This window comes from Ahaetulla prasina, chromosome 2, assembly GCF_028640845.1.
Source record: "Ahaetulla prasina isolate Xishuangbanna chromosome 2, ASM2864084v1, whole genome shotgun sequence".
NCBI lineage: Eukaryota > Metazoa > Chordata > Lepidosauria > Squamata > Colubridae > Ahaetulla > Ahaetulla prasina.
In genome coordinates, this window is record NC_080540.1 from 75681126 (window position 1) to 75704755 (window position 23630).

A 23630-nucleotide genomic window follows, 5' to 3' on the forward strand; every position below is an offset into this window, starting at 1 on the left:
GTGGCAGAAGCTCAGGGTAGCCTGGAAAATGGGATACAGTGTACATGTGAGCACAGGGAGGCTCAGGGAAGGAGAGTGCTGATGGATGTGTGCCTGTGTGCCAGTGCAGGGAGGCCGGGGAGTGAGGGCACTGGAGGGTGAATAAGTCTGTACAAGTGCAAAGATGTCTAGGGAAGGAGGGCAATGGTGGGCCCAAGCCAGCAAAGGGAGAAGATGATGCATGTGAGGGAAGGAAGGTGGGGGTTAGGAAACTTACCCAAGCAACTTCTGATTTTCCCTGCCAGCTTCCCCACTGATTTTGCTTGAGGGAAGCTGGCAGAGTAGGTTGGCAATAATAACCACATGACCATGTGGAATGCTGCTACTGGTAAAAGTGTTAAGTGGTTACTAAAGCTCAAAGTTTATTTATGTGACCAGGGAGGCACTGCAATAGCAGTAATTCAAGAAATGGTTGAAAGTCCCCTTTTACAGTGCCACCATAACTTCAAATAGTTGCTGAATTCAAGTAACATAAGAAACAATTTGTTATTTTTTATTTAAAAATACACAGAAGACTATTCCATGGAAGGTAAATAAGGCAGGGTTTCAATTCAACATTTAACCAGTGTTTTCATTCAATACACAGTTGCCAATTTTTTGTAGTGTATCAAACACACATAATTACCATCAGTTGTATCATTCTTTTACTGTTCTAAAAATTGGGAAATGATTCATTTTGAAACAATGTAAAATTTCATAAAGTACCCTATTAAAGCAGAAAATGGCCCATATGGCCCATTTTTTTTCAAAAAACAGAATGGGCCATCTCTTGCATTTTGTAAATGTACCAATCTCAGAATACAAAAGTACAAAATATTGCTTGATACTGAAATCAGCAGTCTTATATTGTTCTTTAATATAAAATTATTGTGGTATAAAGCAACATTATAATGAAATACTAAACATAAACAAATTTAATTTTATTTTATCTATCACTGGCTTTTGTATTAATTAAAAATCCTCCTTGTACTAAAATTCTAAGTGACAGAGAATTAAAAAACCACTTGAAAGTACCTTTTTTAACCTCTTATAATTTCTAATTGTAATATTTTTGATCCTGTAATTGCTTTCTTGAAGTACTAAAAATCAAATGTTTCAATAAGGAGGAATCAAAACAATGGAAATGTTTGTTGAAAAGCTGATACATGATCAAAGTGCTTTTGAAACCATTTTCATTCTGAAAGCAGTATTCCATACAGCAGTAAAAACTGCTACTTCAATGTTGAAATTCTGTAGGGCTCACAAAAGGGATTTCATGAGTAACATAATCCTTACTAATACAAGGTTTCTTACACTAATGTATACCTGTGGTTTAAAACCAAGATAGGCATTTGGAGATCTAGTTAGAAAACCCATACATTGTATATATGCATTCATTCATAATTTAAGACAGACTTCTAAAACATGCTTATATCATCTAAAGTAACATTTAGAAAGAAAAAAAGTGCTGCATTAAAACCATCTATAAAAAATCCATCCCCATACTTAAAACCTAAGCAGAATAGCAAGCATTATCAAATTACAATTGGAGTTATAAATGCTATGTAACTTATAAGGAGGGGTTTCATGGGGGAAAAAAATTAAAAAGAACGTTCTTGTATAAGCTTTAGTTCTGTCAAGTTATTTTTAGTAAAAAATTACTATTTACAATTAAATCACTCAGCTATATCTTTTATTTAATATTTATTTTATAGTACAATTTACATTGATAAAGACCAGCATTCAATAAGTGCTATACATGGAACTTTCATTCACTTACCAGGCACGATTACGTCTGGGAACCCTATTTTTCTTGTAATAGACACCCCTCTGTTAAAGATAATAGGATATTCTCTTCGAATTTGTTCCATTTCTCCACGGAAAATTTGAAGAGAAATTATAAGTCCTGAAAAAAAGGGAACAAAATTAGATCCTTACAATTCAATTTACTATGAAACAAATAAAAAAATACAATGTAGCAGAATGATGTTAAAGACAACATAATACTGTCTGAGCAGCAAAAAATAATATAGGAGACTGTCCTCTTCAACACAGTAGAAAGAGCAGCACAAAACAATTCTAGATGTGTATTTGTTCAGAGGAGAGGGGCAACTCCTGCAAATGGTAATGCTAAGTGACAGGATACAAAGAGACTATCCTATACCATTTTATCAAGTAGAAAGATCTTTCTTTGTTTTTGTCAGAAGCACCTTCAAATTGCAGACATAACATTCAACAGTGAGCAAGTAAAATATGTTATAGAAATATACGGTAGTATGTGTAAAGAGTATTTAAAATAAATAGGGTTAAAACTAAATGACTTTTGCCCAGTATTGGCCACTTCCCATAAGCAGGAAAATATCAATAGGGCAAAATATCCAGGTGTACAAATATCCAGGTTGTGAATCAAGAAAGGTTTAAATAAAAGCTAGCGCCCTGAATTGTACTCAGAAACCAAGTGGTAACCAACACAGTTCTCAAAAGAAGAGTATTATACTGGCAGTAATATAATATTAATGATATATATTAATACATATTAATGTTACACATTAATATATATTAACATTAATGCATATTAATAATATGTACTTATAACTGATAAAACTATACAAAGAATATAAATAAAGAAGTATCAATTAAATTAGAATATACAATAATGTAAAGTTTAAAAACTAGGCAGTTCTAATTATAAAAGAAATAATGTTCTAGCAAAAGGGAAGTCTTTTTACAATGAAAATAATAAACTTGACCTATAAAAACTAAATATATAACTAATTAAATTGAATAAAATTAAGCCATATTCAATATAAAAGTCAAACAGGCCTGTTACTGAGCAGTTCACATGAGCTGTCCAGTCAGAATCACAAAATCCTCTATTCCTCATAATTGAAAAGTTTAAGCCTAGATTTAAAACCTAAAATTTTTGTGTCATTCGAACAGCGCAAAGGTAACAACTCTAAATCTCTGGGACTAAATCAATCCCAAAGTTGCTCTTAGAGTAACAGGAACAGCAAAAGTGTTAAGGAGCCTGGTTGAGTAGATTTTAAGTGTATATACTTGTTTAACAATAGAGATGAAGGAAGTTATACAGTGTCATAATGCCCAAAGGGCAAAAAAGGAAAAATTAGTGGCACCTGGCTCTAATTGGTAGCCAGTGAAGGGCTTTGAAGTATATTAAAAAGTATATTAAATGAGCTTCAGTAATTTAAACCTGGATCAATGGAGAAGAGGGAGTCATGCCAGTGAGATGTTTTAATAATCTAGATATGAAGCAATCAAAGCACATTGATTTATCAGATATCAGAACAGAATACATCAAATTTTATACAGATGAAAATGGCAGACCCAGGGTTTTCAACAACTACCAACCAGTCCAACATTTTGGAGAAAGGTCATTCTGCAGCTGTTGAGAAGCCTGGGGGAAGCATATTATCTGAAAGTTTTTCAGCTTTCAAGGAGGGAATTAGAAGAGACAGACTTCGTCCAGGTCCTTAAGAAGAACTTGATAGGTGAATAAAAATGCCAAGCCCAATCTGAACATATGGCTGACTGTACAGCAACCATAATAAAATGTTAAATTTCATGCTGACTCTGGGTGGCTCACAACAATCAAATAAAAAGAATACTATAAAATCAATAAAAGATGGCAAGTATGACAGATCAGATGTAATGAACATATTTGTCCAGTCCAAACTTCATTGTAATACCTTGGCTATATATAGTGCTAAGCAGTGATTCTATTTCCAATGGTGTTTTTCCATACAGCTTTAGATTCATGTAAAGGAGGTGAGATAGCCTGGCAGGTGTTTTTGATGTTTGATTATTATTATTCATTTATTTACTTACTTATTTACTTATTTGTTTGATTTCTATTGCTGCCTATTTCAGTAAATTACATACAATGTGAAATTTTATCTGTTTTTTAGCTGGTGAACCTAGGATGTCATAACTTATCAATATATTATGGGTGGATCCAAACAGCATGGCCTTTTGTAATTGACAGATGGAAATTCTGTCAATACACAGATTTCCTAAATATCATCCAAGGCTTTTTTTGGTACGGCACTCCACCATACCACTCCAACCACCATAGCCAATTTATATCATAAAACTTGATACTCTGTGTTCTTCTCTAATTTTGTCTCTTCTACTTTACTATCCCCTTACTGCCACATCAATTATCCACACTTTCTTATATTCAGTCAGTTACATCTGGTTTTACAATATGCCACAGCCAATTTTACAGATGAGCGTTAATTGTTGATGCAGTTATTAGATGTATGCTTTTGAAAATAAATGTCAAGCAAGTGTTTCAAGCTGGTCCTATTTTGTAACACACAACACTATTATAATTAATAACATAATTCTTGCCATTTTGCATCAGTTTCCTTACATGCACCTCTTACGTTAAGTATTGATTTGCTTCAAACCCATAATCTAAATATGTCCTGGGATCGTGATGGCAAACCTATGACACGCCATCTCACAGAACCTCTCTGTGGGCATGTGCACCGTCACCAGCTGCTCTTCTGGGTTCTGTTACGCACATGTGTGCTGGACAGCTGCTCTCTTCAGGGTTCTTTGCTGGTCTTCATGCAAAGAACCCAGAAAAGAGTAGCTAGCCGGTGTGCATGTGTGCCAAACCAGCTGCTCTTTTCCGGGTTCTGGTGCTCCGGTGTGGGCAGGCGCAGGTGTGTGTGCTCCAGTTTCAGCACTCGGTACTGAAAAGGTTAACCCATCACTGTCCTAGGAGAAAGGATGAGTTCTTTTCCCTCTCCAGGATGTTAGCAGCGCCCCCTGCAAACTTTCCACTCTCGTCATTCTTTCTTGCATGCTATACTCTCTTTATTCCCCTCCTTGCCAGAAAAATATGCAAATATGTTTGGGGGGGAGGAAGCAAGCTGGTAAGCAGGTACAGTACACGACTTCCTCATTGATCATGTGACATCAACTTGAACCAGAAATATAAATCTCAGGTAAGAGAAATATTTCATGTCTACTAATAATTAAGGGACGCGGTGGCTTAGTGGGTAAGACGCTGAGCTTGTCGATCGAAAGGTCAGCAGTTCAAATCCCTAGTGCCGCGTAACGGGGTGAGCTCCCGTTACTTGTCCCAAATGCAAGTAGAAAAATCGGGACCACCTTTGGTGGGAAGGTAACAGCGTTCTGTGCGCCTTTGGGATTGAGTCATGCCGGCCACATGACCACGGAGACGTCTTCGGACAGAGCTGGCTCTTTGGCTTTGAAATGGAGATGAGCACCATCCCCTAGAGTTGGGAACGACTAGCACATATGCGCGAGGGCAACTTTTACCTTTATCTTTACTAATAATTAGCAATGCTAAAGAGGTTACTAGATTTTTTTTAAATGGCTTTTTTGTTCTGCAAAATCTCCAGCCTCTACATCCACATTTTTATACACAAGAAAGATAATTCTTTGAGAACTGTTCATGACCATAGGCTCTAAAATATGAACTATGTGGCATGTATAATGTTTTCATTACAAAAAAATATGTATCTTTAAAAGAGCTAAAATAAAATATTACCATAATTTGAACTGGGTGCTGTATATTTGGTGCTCGATTTGCGAATTATATTTTCATGGATCTGATGCCATTCATTCTCATTGTTGCACCTGAAAAGTAGAGTCAATGTTATTTCCCACTGTCAATGAAATTAAATATGCACATAATTACTTAGCGAGGAAAACAAACTATTTACAATTGTAATGTGCAGCATTATTAGAAATTATATATATAATTCAGATTAAGTGAATATCTAAGATGATGCATTTTAATAGTAAGAAAAGTTTTGCTCTCTTTGAAAATTTCATTATTGTATATTTGAAATCCATTAGCAGCTTCTTGATGTATCTCCATGCCTGATGTTATCTTTCTACTTTATCTATGTGATCATACTATTTAAGAAAATTGTGTTCTTTATATATCTTATTCTTCCTATTTGAGAACTTAAAAGAATGGTAACAGAACATTCATGGATCATTATATAAGTTGAAATTATAAATAAATAAAGGAATAATTACTCATTCAATTAGATGATGACATTTGAAACAAAAAATTAAACTACTGTATAGGAATTTATACAGACAGAGAGACAGACATACAGCATGTGTATGTGTGGGGGGTTTATATATGCTATGTTATTGCATGTTTGAATCTATAGGATAAAAGATTGGAGTTCTCAACCTTCCTGTCAATCAAATCTTTGTGGGAACAGCATTCCAGAGGGCGGTTGCTGTGACAGAAAAGGCTCTCTTTTGCTGTCCCACCAGATGGTATTCCTTTGTAAATGAAACCTGAAGCATGCCTCTTCTGCCAGACCTAACGGCAGACTGACATCTCACATAAGAGATAAAGCTGAAATATCCACCTCCTCCTTATCTGCCATGGTTTAAAAATCTATTTTTTTTCCCCAGAACGTGACAACTTCTTTACACCTAGCTCCATCTCCTGCCTTCTGTGTGGTAGCACTTATTACAATCATCTACCTTTTAGGGAATACTTTACATGGCATTCTCTCTGCAGCCATGATGTGTAAGAGAAATAGGGTACCCACATTTTCTATAAAATTAAAGAGTAAAAAAATGAGAAAAAAATTAAATCTATAGTGCCATCTTCTGGAATTGAGGTCTGGGACTAGAAAAATCAGCCTTTCCTTTCCTCTTTTTCAGAGGATCTTACAAAAGAGAAATACAGGCAATCCACTCTTAAGAACCACAAATGGCACTGGCAATTCTGTCACTAAACAATGAGGTCATCATACAAGACAACATGTGACCAGGATGGACTTACAGCCTTACTTCCACTATAGCTGTTAAACAAATCACCTGCAGTTGAGGTGAGATATCAGGTGACCAGGAATTTTACTGCCAATTTCTCCATTGACTCAAGCTAATTGCGAAGTAAACAAATGACAATCACATGATCACATTCAAAGATCCTCACAGGTTGCAAACACCCAAATCTTAATCATTTAACCATGGGGGTGAGGCAACAGACATGAGTCCCACGGCTGCTGGGAACGGGTCCGGGAGGGCGAGCGGCGGATGGCGGCGGCCATGTTTGTGGCGCCAGCGGGGATGGAGAGCCGGCCTGTTCCTGCTTTTGGCCGTGCAGTTTTGGGCCCTTCTCCCTCGGCTGCGAATCAAGCTGCAGCGGGGGTGAAGTGGTGAAGTGATGAAGTGGCGGTTTGTGGCGTTTGGACAGCTTTTGCCACCTTTGCCAGCTTCTGCCAGTTTCCACCATGTGGTTTTTGGCCACGAGGGTTCCTGACTTGCTCTGCTGCAGCCTCTTCGTTTCATCTCGGTGGCCTGCTGTGGCCTGCTGCGGCCTGTTGCGGCCTCAATTTCTATCTAGGCGTTCTCGACTCCTTCAGTCCTTCGGCCCCTCGGGGGAGGCCTGGCCCCTTTGGGAGGCCTCTTGGAGGGTTTTGGAGAGACTTGGAGAGACCTGGTCTCTGGAACGACCCGGACCCGGACATTCCAGGGGTGTTGGTGGTGGAGATGGAGTCGACCCCTGGCTGGCGTGTTCTGGTCGAATTTGGAGTCGGTTGTTGGAGGACTGCCCGAGGTCAGCGTAGAGTAAGGCAATGGAGGTACCCTGGTCTGTTCCCAGCTTGTTCTTTTTCCCTGATGCTGTGATATCATCGACAGTGTCCTGGCCTTTTGTGACTCTTATGGCCATTTTTAGTCCTTTGTGGACTATTAGGAACAGAGGGGAGACTTGTCCGGGGACAGCAAAATTACATCGATGGTGGAAACGGAACACCAACCCCATCCTTTCCCTCATGTTTTGGACTTGGCCTTGGACTGACTCATACTATTTCTATCCTGGATTTAAGAGCTTATATTCATTGGACCGAATTAAGATCTTGGTCCAGACATTGACCAGGAGATGCCATCGCGATTGTCCACTGTTTGTATTATCATACGCCCGTCGTTAACTGAGAACTAACTTAATATTACCATTTTAACCAATTTGGAGATGGAGCCATCTTTCACCGATTTTTATTATGCGGTATTCCTCAAATGAACTCTTGCGCCTGCAAGGTGCCCCCACCTCGCAGGAATGGCCCCCTACATTACCGAGGGCCGGCCTCAATGACGGGTCTTGGGACCCACAGAGGTGGCATGCGTGTGGAAAGAACCTGTGGGGATTTTTAGATAGGGAATTTTTAAGGGGAGGGAGGGTAAGGGCGGGTGTTGGGGGTAGCCCACCGGGGGAGGGGCCAGTCACCGCGCGCTCGCGGCGGGGTTTTAACAGGTCCGAAGGTTTTGGGGGAAGGTGATGTTCCTGATGATGAGGGTTGTTCCATCTGTCTGGTTAGTGGGAGGGGCAGATATGGCGGAAGTGAGGGGCCGTATCGATTTCTGGGGGCGCAGGCTCGCTGTTTAAAAGCGATCACACACTTCAGACTTTTCCCATTCCCCGGGCGGCCAGGATCCTCAGAGCTTGGGCCTTCGGTTGATGCTTTGCAATGCACGGTCCATGGTTAACAAAGCCCCCCTGCTTTGCGATCTTATGCAGGGGGGATCCGCGGACCTTATGGGCATTACGGAGACCTGGTTGGGCACAGAAGGGGGAGTCCCCCTTGTCGAAATGTGCCCACCGGGTTTCCGAGCATTCCATCAACCGAGGGCCCAAGGTAGGGGTGGGGGGGTGGCGGTTGTTATTAAGGAAAGCCTAGAACCGAGGGAGACCACTGTACCTCAGATAGCCAGTTGTGAATCCCTTTTTGTGAAGTGGGGTCATAGGGTGCAAGTGGGCCTGTTGATCACGTACCTGGCTCCTTGCTGCGTGACTACAGCCCTGCCCGAGCTGCTGGAGGTGCTTGCCGGGGTGGTGGTTGAGACCCTCAGACTTATGGTCATGGGGGACTTCAACTTACCATCAACCGGCCCGTCATCAACGGCGGCCAGGGAGTTCATGGCCTCCATGACGGCCTTGGACCTGACACAAATAGTTGATGGCCCTACTCACATTGGGGGAGGCACACTGGATCTGATTTTTATCTCTGGACAGTGGTCAAATGATCTGGATTTAGGAGATTTAGTTACCGAGCCATTGTCATGGTCAGATCATTTTCTCCTTCGTCTAGACTTTCGGACCGCCACTCAACACCGCAGGGAGACGGGACCAACACGTTGGTTCCATCCCAGGCGCCTGATGGACCCGGAGAGGTTCCTGACGGAGCTTGGGCCATTTCCTGAGGATCTGGCCACGGCACAGCTGAGGAGCTAGTTGCGGCCTGGGAACTGGCCGCGATTGGCACTTTAGACCGTGTCGCGCCTTTGCAGCCTCTGACCCGGCGCAGATCTCAACCAGCTCCTTGGTTTCCGAGGGGCTGAGGGAGATGAAATGCCGGAGAAGACGGCTAGAGAGTGCCTGGAGATCCAGCCGTTCCGAGGCTGACCGGACACTAGTTAGGTCCTATAGTAGGACTTACCTAGCGGCACTGAGGGAAGCGACACGTTCCTACGTTTCCTCCCTCATTGCGTCGGCAGATAACCACCCAGCGGCCTGTTTCGGGTGACCCGCTCCCTCCTTCATCAGGAGGTGCGGGATGACCCCTTACAGGGCCGTGCCGAGGAGTTTAGTGGTTATCTATACGATAAAATTGTTCAGCTTCAGGATGGATTGGATCAAAATTGGGTAGATCCAGGTGAGAGGTCGGAGACTCGTCTTGTTGAGACTGTTTGGGATGGATTTGATCCTATGACTCCCGAGGACATGGACAGGTTGTTGGGGCGGTTGAATGCCACCACATGTTTACTGGACCCGTGCCCCTCCTGGTTGGTGCTGGCCACACAGGAGGTGACACGAGGCTGGCTCCAGGGGATTATCAATGCTTCTTTGATGGAAGGCGTTTTCCCTGCCACCTTGAAAGAGGCGGTGGTGAGGCCCCTCCTCAAGAAGCCTTCCCTGGACCTGGCTGTTTTGGGAAATTATTGTCCGGTCTCCAACCTTCGTTTTGTGGCGAAGGTTGTTGAGAGTGTGGTGGCATGTCAATTACCCCAATACCTGGATGAATCTGTCTATCTAGACCCGTTCCAGTCTGGCTTCCGGCCCGGATACAGTACGGAGACGGCTTTGGTCGCGTTGGTTGATGATCTCTGGAGGGCCAGGGATAGGGGTTGTTCCTCTGCCCTGGTCCTATTAGATCTCTCAGCGGCTTTTGATACCATCAACCATGGTATCCTGCTGCACCGGTTAGGGAGTTTGGGAGTGGGAGGCACCGTTTATCGGTGGTTCTCCTCCTATCTCTCTGACCGGTCGCAGACGATGTTGGCAGGGGGGCAGAGATCGACCGCGAGGCCCCTCACATGTGGGGTGCCGCAGGGTTCGATTCTCTCGCCTCTCCTGTTCAACATCTATATGAAGCCGCTGGGTGAGATCATCAATGGCTTCGGGGTGAGGTACCAACTGTACGCTAATGACACGCAGCTGTACTTTTCCACCCCAGGCCATCCCAACGAAGCTATCAAAGTGTGTCCCGGTGCCTGGAAGCTGTACGGGTCTGGATGGGGAGAAACAGGCTCAAACTCAATCCCTCCAAGACGGAGTGGCTGTGGATGCCGGCACCCCAGTACAGTCAGCTGCAGCCGCAGCTGACTGTTGGGGGCGAATCACTGGCCCCAGTGGAAAGGGTGCGCAACTTGGGCGTCCTTCTGGATGGGCGGTTGTCTTTCGAAGATCATTTGACGACCGTCGCCAGGAGAGCTTTTTACCAGGTTCACCTGGTTCGCCAGTTGCGCCCCTTCCTTGACCGGGATGCCTTATGCACGGTCACTCATGCTCTGGTTACCTCTTGCTAGGATTACTGCAATGCTCTCTACATGGGGCTCCCCTTGAAGAGCACCCGGAGGCTCCAGTTAGTTCAGAATGCAGCTGTGCGGGTATAGTGGGAACCGCACGTGGCTCCCATGTAACACCACTCCTGCGCAGACTGCACTGGCTACCTGTGGTCTTTCGGGTGCACTTCAAGGTTTTGGTGACTACCTTTAAAGCGCTCCATGACTTAGGGCCAGGGTACTTACGGGACCGCCTGCTGTTACCGAATGCCTCCCACCGACCTGTACGCTCGCACAGAGAGGGACTCCTTAGCAATGTCGGCTGGCGGCCCCCAGGGGGAGGGCCTTCTCTGTGGGGGCTCCCACCCTTTGGAATGAACTTCCCCCTGGACTTCGTCAACTGCCGGACCTTCGGACTTTCCGCCGCGAACTGAAGACCTATTTCTTTATTCGTGCAGGACTGGCATAGGATTTTAATAGTTTTAATGTTTTAATATTTCATAATTTTATGGGTTTTATCATTTTAATGTTTTAATTCGGCCATTTGTGTAATAAGTTTTTGAATTCATTGTTTTATGTGTATATTGTTGTCGTTTTTATCTTGGCTGTAAACCGCCCTGAGTCCCTCGGGAGAAGGGCGGTATAAAAATTCAATAAATAATAATAATAATAATAATAATAATAATAATAAGTTCAAGAATTGGACATAAAATTATTTTTTCAGCACAATTGTGACTTTGAATGGTTACTAAATAGGGCAGTTGTTATATAAGGACTACTGTAAAATCATGCTTTTAAAGCAAAAAAAATATATTTTTGGTGTTTAATCAGTCCCAAATAAATATTTAAAGACAATGAAGATAAACATTCAGAGTTGTTCAAAGTTGTTGAAAATACCTCTCATAAAACAACAAACAGAAACACAAGATTATGGTCAGAATAGATGATGATGATGCTGGACCCTTCCTAAACTGAATAGAATAGAATAGAATAGAATAGAATAGAATAGAATAGAATAGAATAGAATAGAATAGAATAGAATAGAATAGAATTCTTTATTGGCCAAGTGTGACTGGACACACAAGGAATTTGTCTTTGGTACATATGCTCAGTATACCATATAGAAACCATTTAATTTTGAAAATAGAAATACTAAGCTTGTAAATTCCAGAGACAAAATATTTGTAAGTATACACTATCAAAGTAAGTAAAAATTATTCCTGGCAATATTTTTAACTAAACTTGTTAAATATTTTCTATTATATTCTGAGCCTGCTTGTTTCTTGACTTTTTCCCAGTTTCTTATATACAGAATTTTCCTTTTATTAAAGGCGGAGAGCTCTAATCCTTAGTTTCTTGATTATTTCCACTCTCTAGAGAACTGCCTGCACTTTCCAAAAGTACAAAAACTGTGCTAGCTGGATGGTAAGGTTTTTCTATGGGGAATGTATGTTAAAAAGCCTTTTTTCCTCATAAAGATGCTAAGTATAATCTAATGCCAACAAGCCCAGTATGAATTATGTATGTAAAGTAAAACCTCCTTGGAAATGACTTTGAAATGCAGAATTCAGCTGCCTGATGAAAACTTCAAAGCTTGCATAATCTTTTGTACTACTCTGATTCATCCCAATAAAGGAAGTGGACCTACACAAATACGATTGCTTTTAATGAAAAATTACAATATCTCATGTTGAACATGGAAGCATAGAAGCAAGTATTTCCCAGTGGTGATAGATATACTGATCATGATATGAGCACAAGCAATACAGTGCAAAAATAATATACTTAGCAAAGTGGGGAAAAAAATAAAACTAGACATTCATGGGGGAAGCGTGGGGAGTGACAAAATTGGGCCGCAATATGATTACACAAAATTCTTCCCCTATATATGTGTATGTAATATCAGGACACAACTATAATAGTGTGAACTTTGCTTTGTGATCTGCCCAATGAAGTTTCATACAGAATTATTTTAAAACATGTAAGGCAAGTATTTGTAGTAGGATGTGGGAATGATCTAGGGAAATGAGGAAAAAAGAAACTTAGAAAGGATTCACCCTAATTCATGCTGCTCTTTTGAAAAAAAAAGTAAATCATTGCCTTGATAAATAATTGTACATTTTATCTTGGATTACACAATCCCAGAAAAAAATGGGTTTTAGTTAAGGAGACACCAGAGGCCCATGCCCACTCCAAAGCATCTTGTTGCACTGCCTCCCTAAATCAAACATAAATTTTCCTGTAGTAATGTGGAAACCAAATACCGTATATACTCGAATATAAGCCGATCCGAGTATAAGCCGAGGTCCCCAATTTTACCCCAAAAACTGGGGTAAACTGGGGACTCGAGTATAAGCCGAGGGTGGGAAATGAGGCACCTACCGGTTGGGGAAACCCTCCCTCCCTCAGCTGAGAAGGCTGGCGGCTCCCCGCCCGCCTCTCACTGCACCGGCAGGGCTTCCGTCCGGTAAAATGTGAAAAAAAGAAAAAAAAAAAAACTCGAGTATAAGCCGTATATACTCGAGTATAAGCCGAGGGGCTTAAAAAAAAAACAAAACTCGAGTATAAGCCGTATAGACACGAGTATAAGCCGAGGGGACGTTTTTCTGCACAAAAAATGTGCTGAAAAACTCGGCTTATACTCGAGTATATACGGTAATTTGAGTAAAAATTATAGCCTCTTTAAGGAAATGCTAATAGGTGTAGAATATACACCTCTTCAAAGCAACTTCCAACTTTAGAACTGAAGTGTTGCAATCAGATACATTAGTCACATATTGGCTTGTCATAGATAATACATTTTAATTGTTTGATTAATATTTTTAAAAAGCACATCCTAAACTGTGACTACAATACCTATATTTTACATATCAGAAAAATAGTAGATTTGACATTAACATATTATGGCATTTCTGTTCATTTACTTATTAAATTTATACAGTTACTCATCACACTAACAGTGACTCTAAATGTGTCACTAAATGCTACAACTGAATAAACTTACGTGTAAACTTTGAGAACAAAATCCTTTTCTTCTTTGAGTTCAGAAATTGATGGAATTACATCTAAGACACTCAATACAGCACAGCCGTATGGACGACGGTAATAGAGGTGAGGTGGACCCTTTCTTGAGTCATTTAGCAACATACGTCCTAAAACAGACAAAAGAAAACCAGGCTATTCGATCCAGTATTTTGTTTCTTACAGCTAGATATAGCTAGGTGTCTTCTTCCAGCATGTTCCCTGTAAATTGTTTGAGAAGCATGCTGCCTACAACTCTTGAGGCCAATAGCCATCCCATGAATTTATCCAGTCCGTTTTAAAATAATATCAGTGGCTATCAATTTATCTTTTGTCTTAAATTCCATAGGTTAATTATGTTAAATATTTTTTAATTTTTTTCTCAGTCTGTTTCCAATCAATTTCACTGGATTAATCTGGGTCCTAGTGTTTCAAGAGAAGGGGAATAGTCTCATAAACATTTTTCCAGGTCATGGATAAGACAGCCCGAAGTACATAAATCTATATGTGAAGTGGGATGTGTGACCCAATGCGCATCACTTTACACTTGCTTCAATTGAACTGTATTTGTTGTTTCATTTACGATTTTGCTGTACTTCCAAAAAAAAAAAAAAACTTTCCAGAGCTGTATCATAAATTTTAGATTTAAATATCCTAAATAGTTTGATATCATCTACTGCTTACCCTGTCAACTTACTGCTTATTCCAAGACAATTTATCCATAAACCATAAAAGCACTGATCTCAGCATAGATCTTTAAGGAACTATGCTTTCATTTTCTAAGAAAATTGACCATTTTTTCCCTATGCCTTGTGCCTTTTGTTTTGTTTTTAGCCAATTAGTAATTGATAAAGACTGTATCTTCATATAACATGGTCACTGAGTTTACCTGAAAAATGATTGATGAGGAATTCTCAAAAGTTGTTTTTTTTTTTGAAAATAAAAGTATACACAGCTGACAGAATCATTTTTGTCCACTTTAAAAAATTATAGAAGATCGCTATGGAAGAATTTATCTTTGGAGAATTCATGCTTATTTACTTTTCAGTAAACTTTTTTCATTGTTTACTTAATAATTTTGTCTCTGAATAGTATTTCTACAACTTTCCTAGGATTGATTTTGGCAAACCTATAATTTTGAATATCTCCCCTGGAATCCTTTTTAAAACTGGTATCACATTGGTTACAGTTCTCTAGCACTGAACTCAATTTTAGGGGTAAGTTAAATATTCTTGCAGGGAAATCAGCAATTTTATATCTGATACTCAAGTCATCAAGACTTGAGAATTCTTTATACTTTACCTTTTCAAAATATTCCAGATTGTTTTATCAAACTGCTTAATTTGCTCTGATTTTCTTCCTGAGAAACTCGATACAGGCTCAAGGATCTATCTTTTACCTTCTACAATAAAGAAAGTTGCAGAGAATTTATTCAGTTTCTCTGCAATCTCTATATCCCTATGGGTGCCCTTTTCACTTCTCTCTTGTCTAATGAAGGATTCTTTTGGTTGCAGAACCTGTCAGTAAAAATTTAAAAATTCCCATAACTCCTGATAATGAGGCAAACTTCTAGTGATAGAAAATAAGCAGTAACACAAAACTCATCCCTGTTTTAATTTATGCAAATTCTACATTAAAGTTATCTGAATTTCACAAAAATTTCACAAAAATGGTAATTACTGTACCATTTATGAATTAACATGATGCAATTACATCATTTTTTTTCTATTATGAATGCCTGGCTGAAGCCACATAAGCAGTCATTTTCTTTCTGCCTGCCTGCCTGCTTTTGCATTCAGTCTCCTAGCTATCTATTATTTTCAATTAGATTTACACTAAACATATTTTTGAATAAAAAGCTGCCATAGGATTCAAGCTGCTGAAAATTATAATGCAACACACAAAGATAATTCTCATATCTGTTTTACTCTAAAGCAGGTCCCACTGTAAAGGAATTTGAGGTATACATACACTGCACACAAGCTGACCTTACACTTGTAATCTTTTAAAATCATCCTGTTTCTTTTCGCTGTATTTGGGACAAAATAATAACCAAGCAAAAATTAAGAAAAAGAAGGGATAAAAGGAAAAGACATAGCCATTAATCTGGTGCTGCTAAGCAAATTTTCTGTTGGATTTCCAGCTCTCTTTGTTCACAAAAATTGTCAATCACAATGGTCCCTTTTAATTTTCTGGCTATCCTTTAGAAAATAAGGACAGCTTATGAGAAAATGTTTTTCAGATTCTGTGGGAAGGCAGAAAGTCAGATAAAATGTGCATATAGATCGGGGTGTCAAACTTGATTTTATTGAGGGCTGAATCAGGGTTGTGTTTGATCTCAGGGGGGCGGGGGATGTGCGGCCAGGTTGAGCGTGGCCAGCTCAAGGTCACTTATGTCGGGGGCTTCTGGGGTGGTCCGCACGCTCTGCCAGCAAAAACGGGCTCCCAAGTTCCATTTTTGGCTGCAACAGCCTCCTGAAATCCTCTGCCAGTGAAAACAGAGCTTGCGAGGGCCGCATGCAGCATGTTCGCTGGCAGAGGCACCACAGGCCAGTCCTTCACTGTTTTCAGGGTGGCCCCGTGGGCCAGTTCTAAGCACTCCGTGGGCCAGGGCCCCAGGCCTTGAGTTTGACACCCCTGATATAGATAAAAAAGCCTCAATTAGTTCTGGGGGAAAGGCAGCCACCCATCTCTTATTCAAACTCCTTGCAGAGAGAAGGGAGACCAATGTAATCCAGTAGGGCAGGGGTGTCCAAACTTGGTCCCTTTAAGACTTGTGGACTTCAATTCCCAGAGTTCCTCAGCCAACTTTGCTGGCTGAAGGACTCTGGGAGTTGAAGTCCACAAGTCTTAAAGGGACCAAGTTTGGACACCCCTGCAGTAGGGTTTTTTGTGCGTGTTATTTTATGATCACCATCAAATTCTTGTGGATCTCTAGATTTTACAGAAATATAATTAGACAAACTAATGGCCAATTTCCATAGAAGTTTTTTTTATTTGGGAGCAAAAATACTTTAATACTGAAATTAAAATGATATAATATTATTTATTATTAATAATAATATTTGCTTCATTAGATACTGAAGCTCAGTGTTCAGTTAAATATTTGCTCAGAAATGTTTTTGGCAATATGGTGCTTTTTCCAGCCTTCAGCTCAACCCTGAAAATCAGTAGGACTGATTGGTAATTACACTGAAGGTTCAGCTGCTTTAAAGAAGGCCTGAACCTGAGCTCCACACTTTCCAAAACACTTTTTCCAAGTCTTTTTCAAGGAAGGGCAATCTTAAATAGCAGGGCCGGAAGAAATCAAGATAAGCCAAATATAATTCAGATAGGTGCTGCCAGAAGTATCTTATTATCCTTTCTAATAGATTTATTTATAAGCATAAAAACAACACATACAATATGTTGGAATAGATATACTAAAATATCCTCCCATTGCATTAAAATATTTACTGAGTATGCTTATAATTCAGAACTATTTTGCAATTAGTAATAAAACGTAAGTGATCTTCTGTTATTATCTCCAGCAGACAGAAACTATCACAACTTATACAACAGAGCATATCATATATTATTTCTGTTGTTTAAACAAAAAATTCAAATGCTTTTAATAAGGCATACCGTACCTATTCGGATTACATGGGCAACTATGTACAAATCTTTCTTCATATCTTTGCTGCCAAGGTCCTTATAAATAGGAAAGATGCAAAAGAAAAAATAAATTAGCAACATCTCTAAACTATATCTTCTATAACTATAAACTAGCTATAAACTTTTTCAGAAAAGCAGCCTCTGTGTTTCTTACAAAGTCCCACAAAAATATATGAAAGACTAGGAAAAAAGGAAAGAAAAATGAAAACAAAAATACAAAAATTTTCAAATGGTATCTCATTGTTCTAAACAATGTTAAACAATTTCTGGAAATTGAAGTTTTCAATCTCTTTCAAAATAACATGAAAGTCTACACCTAATCATACATGTTAGAACTAAACAATTCAGTTTTAGTTTTCTAGATATAAAAATGTATTTCTTCTTCTAAAAATAGTAAAGAACATTATCATTAGTTTTAATATTTTATTAAATACATCTATTTTTCTTCAAGAACATCTAAAAGTATAGCCCCTATACTTATCTGCTTTCAACCTACACATTTCATATACTTTAAACATATTGCTTATTTATTATCAAATTTATATGGTACCCATCTTACTTTACAAAGCAATATTGCAAAGCAATGCTATTATTTGGATATATAGCTAAAAGACAGTGTAAAAGCTAAATCATAAAACTCATAATCACAAATATTTTAGAAAGGAAGTTTGGACTTCCAGGGAAGAAAAGGAAAAATGATGATTGGGCTGCTTAAAGTGGAGCCAATGACTAGGATAGAATCAAGACTCTAATTACTCTCCAAAGACAAGAGGACCTGAGATCGTTTATGAGTGCTCCACACAGTTGCTCCTCACTAGACCACAAAACAGCAGCTGGCATCTTTAAGAATGCTGGCTCATATTTCATTTAAGTATTTAAACAAATAATGTTCTACCAAATTTTATGGTTTTATAAATTTAGAAATGTTAATCACTCATAAATGACCAACTGTGTCAGGAACAGAATATAAAGCACTACTTACTGTAAAAAGTGTACACATCCGATCAATCTTCTCTGGATTCTTGGCCCCCCCATTCTTGTTCAACCTTACCAGAAATCTTTCACTGAAAGGAAACAAATATTTGTCTATAATTAATACTTCACTTAATCTTATTCTAGTGAGAATTATTAAATTTAATTAATAAGTTATTAAACAAATTAATTTATTTAATAAATTAATAATTTATTGAGAGACCATGTATCATCTCATTTTGAAATCCTATTAGTTAGCAAGACCTTCTGAATTACACTTTTATGTACCGTCTGAACTTGCATTAATTAATGCCTTTTTGCATCTAATAAAATTCTGTGAATAATTTGAAAAATACTGGGTGTGGATTATTTTCATCATCATAAGTATTTTAATACTGGTGGAAGAAATAGATTTTGGGGAGAATTTCTTAAAGGGGATGCAACAATTTATACAGGACAGAAGGCTCAGACTCTTGTTAATGAGAGCTACCCAAGTCCTGTGAGATAGAGAATGTAACATGACAAGATAGAGAATGTAACATGACAAGTATCATGTTTTTCAGTCAGATCTCAAAACCTGCAAAGGAGGTGGAGTGGCTATCTTTTACAAAAAGTCACTGAATCTAAAAAGTATTCAAGTTGCACATAAACTCTCTCTTCCTGAAACTATTGTATGCCCTTAACATCACACTTCGCTTCTTGCTATGCTACAGAGCCTCTGACTACGACATCGCACATGCAAACATGTTAACCACACTACTAACATGGGTTACCTCTTGCCCATATCCTCTCATCTTCCTGGGTGGCCTCAATCTACCTCATATTAACTGGATAACAAACGAATGTACAACTGAACCCATCCATACTATCCTATACAATGCTGTTACAAATCTAGGTCTTGATCAACTAGTAACTAACAATACAAGACTCAACAATTGCCTTGACCTCATCTTCTGCAACAACACTAACTCAATTTATGGACTACAAATAAAAGAACCCTTTTCCAACAGCGACCACAGCATGATAGACTTTTGTCTCAATATAAACCCTTACATAAATCATTATAACAGTAGTATTCCAAACTACAATTTCAAAAAAGCCAACTAGGACCTTATAAACAATGACCTCTCATCTCTTGACTGGCAAAATCTGTTCTCAACCTGTATCACTGGAAGACCACTATAGAGTTTTCCTGCTTGAAGTCAATAGAGTCATTAAACTATATGTACCACAAACCACCACCAAAATCAGAAAAAACAAATTACCCATATCAATAAAAAAGCTCCAATCCAAAAAAAAATCTCTCTGGCAAAGAAACAAAACTGGCTATGTAGCCAACTTCAGAAACCGCTACAAAAATATATACAACCAAATAAAAATTGAATGCACCAATTACCATACCAAACAAGAAGAAGACCATCTGAGCACAAAATCCAATCGTGCTTTTTATAATTTTGTGAACAACAAACTTAAAGACTCAAGATCCATCCCACCACTAAAAGGATCTAATGGCAAAGAATATAATGATGAAACAGTTAAAGCAAACCTCTTTAACACATTCTTCGGCTCAGTCTTTGTTAACAGTAATGGCTCATACCCAACATTCCCCAGTTGTACCAACAATTAGTACAACGACCTAACACAAATAGACTTTACAGAAGATAATGTTGAAAAGGCCCTTCGCAAACTGAAACCATCCCTATCTATTGGACCTGATGGACTATGTGCATACTTCTTAAAAAAGCAGTAATATAGCAGAACCCCTAAGCATAATCTTTGAAAAAGCTTTCACAACCAGTTCCCTTCCCAAACTTTGGTCACTACCCACGGTCATCCCTGTCTTCAAAAAAGGAGACCCCAGCCTAGTTGAAAATTACAGACAAATCTCTTTATGCTGCGTCACCTGCAAAGTAATGGAATCAATCATCAACCAATCCATTACCCTCCACCTAGAAACAAACAACCTACTCTCTAATAAACAATTTGGTTTCAGAAAAAAATTATCCTGTAATTTACAACTTCTTCACTGCAAAAACATATGGACTACAAATTTTGATCAGGGCAAAGCAATAGATGCAATTTGCATAGACTTCTGTAAAACCTTTGACTCAGTGGTACAGGACAAACTTCTCCTAAAACTAAAATCCTACGGCATCTCCGGACCCCTCCACAATTGGATAACAGCGTTCCTGTCAGACAACAAGTGGTCAAAATAGGCAGTGCCCTATCAAATCTTGTTCCTTTCAATAGCAGCATTCCCCAAGGTAGCGTTCTTGGACCAACACTCTTCATATTATACATTAATGATCTCTGTGAACATATTATAAGTAATTGTGTTCTCTTCGCTGATGATGTTAAACTATTTAACACTACCAACAATACAGCTACTCTTCAAAAAGACCTTGACTTTGTGTCGGAATGGTCAAAAACTTGGCAACTCCAAATCTCAACCAACATATGCTCTGTCTTACACATTGGAAAAAAGAATCTGAACACTAAATACAAGCTCGATGGACATTACCTTACATATGACCCCCACCCCGTTAAAGATCTTGAAGTTTTCATATCAAATGATCTAAGTGCCAAAGCCCACTGCAACTACATCGCAAAAAAGGCTTTAAGAGTTGTAAACTCAATCTTGCGTAGCTTCTTCTCCAGAAACACTACACTACTAACCAGAGCATATAAAACATTTGCTAGACCAATTCTTGAATACAGTTTGCCTGTCTGGAGCCCATACCTCATTTCGGACATTAATACAATTGAGCGTGTCCAGAAATATTTTACAAGAAGAGTTCTCCACTCCTCTGAATACAACAAAATACCTTATGCCACCAGACTTGAAATCCTGGGTTTAGAAAATTTAGAAATCCGCCACCTTCGGCATGACCTGAGTTTAACTCATAGAATCATCTGTTACAATGTCCTTCCTGTTGAAGACTATTTCAGCTTCAATCACAACAATACACAAGCACACAATAGATTTAAACTCAATGTGAACCACTCCAATCTTGATTGCAGAAAATATGACTTCAGTAACAGAGTTGTTAATTCCTGGAATGCACTACCAGACTCTGGTTTCTTCCCAAAATCCCCAAAGCTTTAACCAAAAACTATCTATTATTGACCTCACCCCATTCCTAAGAGGTCTATAAGAGCACCAAGGTGCCTACCATTCCTGTCCTAATGTTCCCTTTGATTGTATCCAATTTCATATAGTTATTACATACTTATGCTTATATATATGCTTATACATCGTATAGTTATTTCGTACTTATGCTTATATACTGTTGTGACAAATAAAATAAAATAAAATAAAATAAATAAATAAATAAATAAAGTTCTTTGTCACCATTGCTGTTTATAAAATTTTTACTGATCAGATTGATGATCTAGCTATAGATTTAGGTCTGTTTTTTATTATACTTGAAACAGAAACTGTTTATTTTGTTTACTTATAAAATTCTGTTCAGTGACTATAATAAAGAACTAGCACTAGAAAATTAGTTGAGCACTTTTCTACTTAAGTAGAAGTACAACTCATGACATCCTATTTCATAATGAAATATTTCAAAATTATATTTCATAACTATATTAATAAAAATATAAGTATTACATAAATTAAGATTTTAAATGAAAGTATCAATACTGAGTCATGGTGGCGCAATGGTTAGAATGCAATATTATAGGTTAATTCCACTGATTGCCAGAAGTTCAATCCTGATTGGCTCAAGGTTGACTCAGCCTTTCATCTTCTGAGGTAGGTAAAATGAGGATCCAGATTGTTGGGGGCAATATGCTGACTCTGTAAACCCTTTAGAGGGGGCTGTAAAGCACTGTGAAGCAGTATATAAATCTAAGGGCTGTTCCTATTGCTAATCTGTATATTCTGAAAAAGTAAAAGTTGTATTGATTTACCTGATCTGCTTCCCTTCTCGAACATCATATAAAAAAAAGAACACATCTGCATCCTCTCCAATGGTATTGTATGTGAAACTCTTCAAACTGAGAAAGAAATGGTGAGGTACTGGCAGACGGCATGCTTCTCCATGACGTGGCCTTATTGTATCCACCTAATTTGAAAACAAAAACAAAAACAAAATGAAAAGTGCTTTATTTTATATACAAGTATTCAATAGTTATTTAATTATTTATGAAACAAGTGAATTATTCTCCCTTCTTTTACAAACTAGGTTTTCCATTTAATAACATATCCACTATAAATACTCATCATGTGCACTGTTTTTTAGTTGGAACAATTTGGAGATCAAGCAATGTCACCAAAATACATTTGGATGTTTGATGAAAAAATTGAAAATACAATTATTACTAAAACTACATTACAGTATTTATTATCAAAGTAAATTATATAAAGTTCAGTATTCAGTATTTGCTCTATATTAAATTTCACAAGCACATGTAAGATTCTGTAAATGTCAGCAAACTGCTGAATAAAGCAATTTTCTTTGATCCATATTAACTTATTGCAGCCCAGCACTATCTTAACCATTTCTGAACTGTGGAATAGGTTGAAAAGAAAATGAGGTAGTACCCATGTTGATGAGAATAGATGAGTTATTTAAACATAAAGAGCAATGATTGGCTAAAGAAAACCTGAAAAGTCAGGAAAGCTTTATTTCTGATATTTAGCTATATATAGTTGCAAGTAACCTATACATAATGATGAAATGTTTTGCAAGTTTATTCAGTTATGTTGGTTTATATCTATCCAACTGACATCTAAAAACTATGATGACCAGGTAGAGACAATGGTACTATTCTTCCTTCAAACTTTTTTTATCTCATTGATCAAAGACTTATAGGTTCCATTCTTGATGATGACAGTGATGTTATTTTCTCCACTTAAGTAGACAGTTATCAGATTTAAATACTGGTACACAAGTGGGAAGGTAGGTTACAAATAAAAAATTGAGGAAGCTCATGGAAATCATTACTAACAGAGTCTTTCTTTTGAAGTTATTTCCGCAGCAGCACAGAGGCTGCCATTAATGTTTCATACCTTTTTCATATCTTGAAATTCACTGCATTGTGCTAAATACATTCTCTGTAGTCTGGAATGTAACAGCATGGGAAAATTCACACAACCCAAACATTTCATGGACACAGACATGTGTACAGTATCAGTATCACATTCT

The 23630-nt window shown here is 38.5% G+C and overlaps 1 protein-coding gene across 1 annotated transcript in view; it reads right to left on the reverse strand.

Annotated features, from left to right (window-relative positions):
* The window catches only part of DOCK3 (dedicator of cytokinesis 3), a 167453-nt gene that overhangs the window by 108633 nt on the left and 35190 nt on the right, over window positions 1-23630 (reverse strand). Inside the window, exons 9-14 of the mRNA XM_058167839.1 lie at window positions 22393-22547; window positions 18485-18566; window positions 17478-17538; window positions 13832-13979; window positions 5564-5652; window positions 1799-1924 (exon numbers count right to left, since the gene is read on the reverse strand). Of these exons, the coding sequence (XP_058023822.1) occupies window positions 1799-1924; window positions 5564-5652; window positions 13832-13979; window positions 17478-17538; window positions 18485-18566; window positions 22393-22547 (661 nt within the window). The remainder of the gene's footprint in view (window positions 1-1798; window positions 1925-5563; window positions 5653-13831; window positions 13980-17477; window positions 17539-18484; window positions 18567-22392; window positions 22548-23630) is intronic.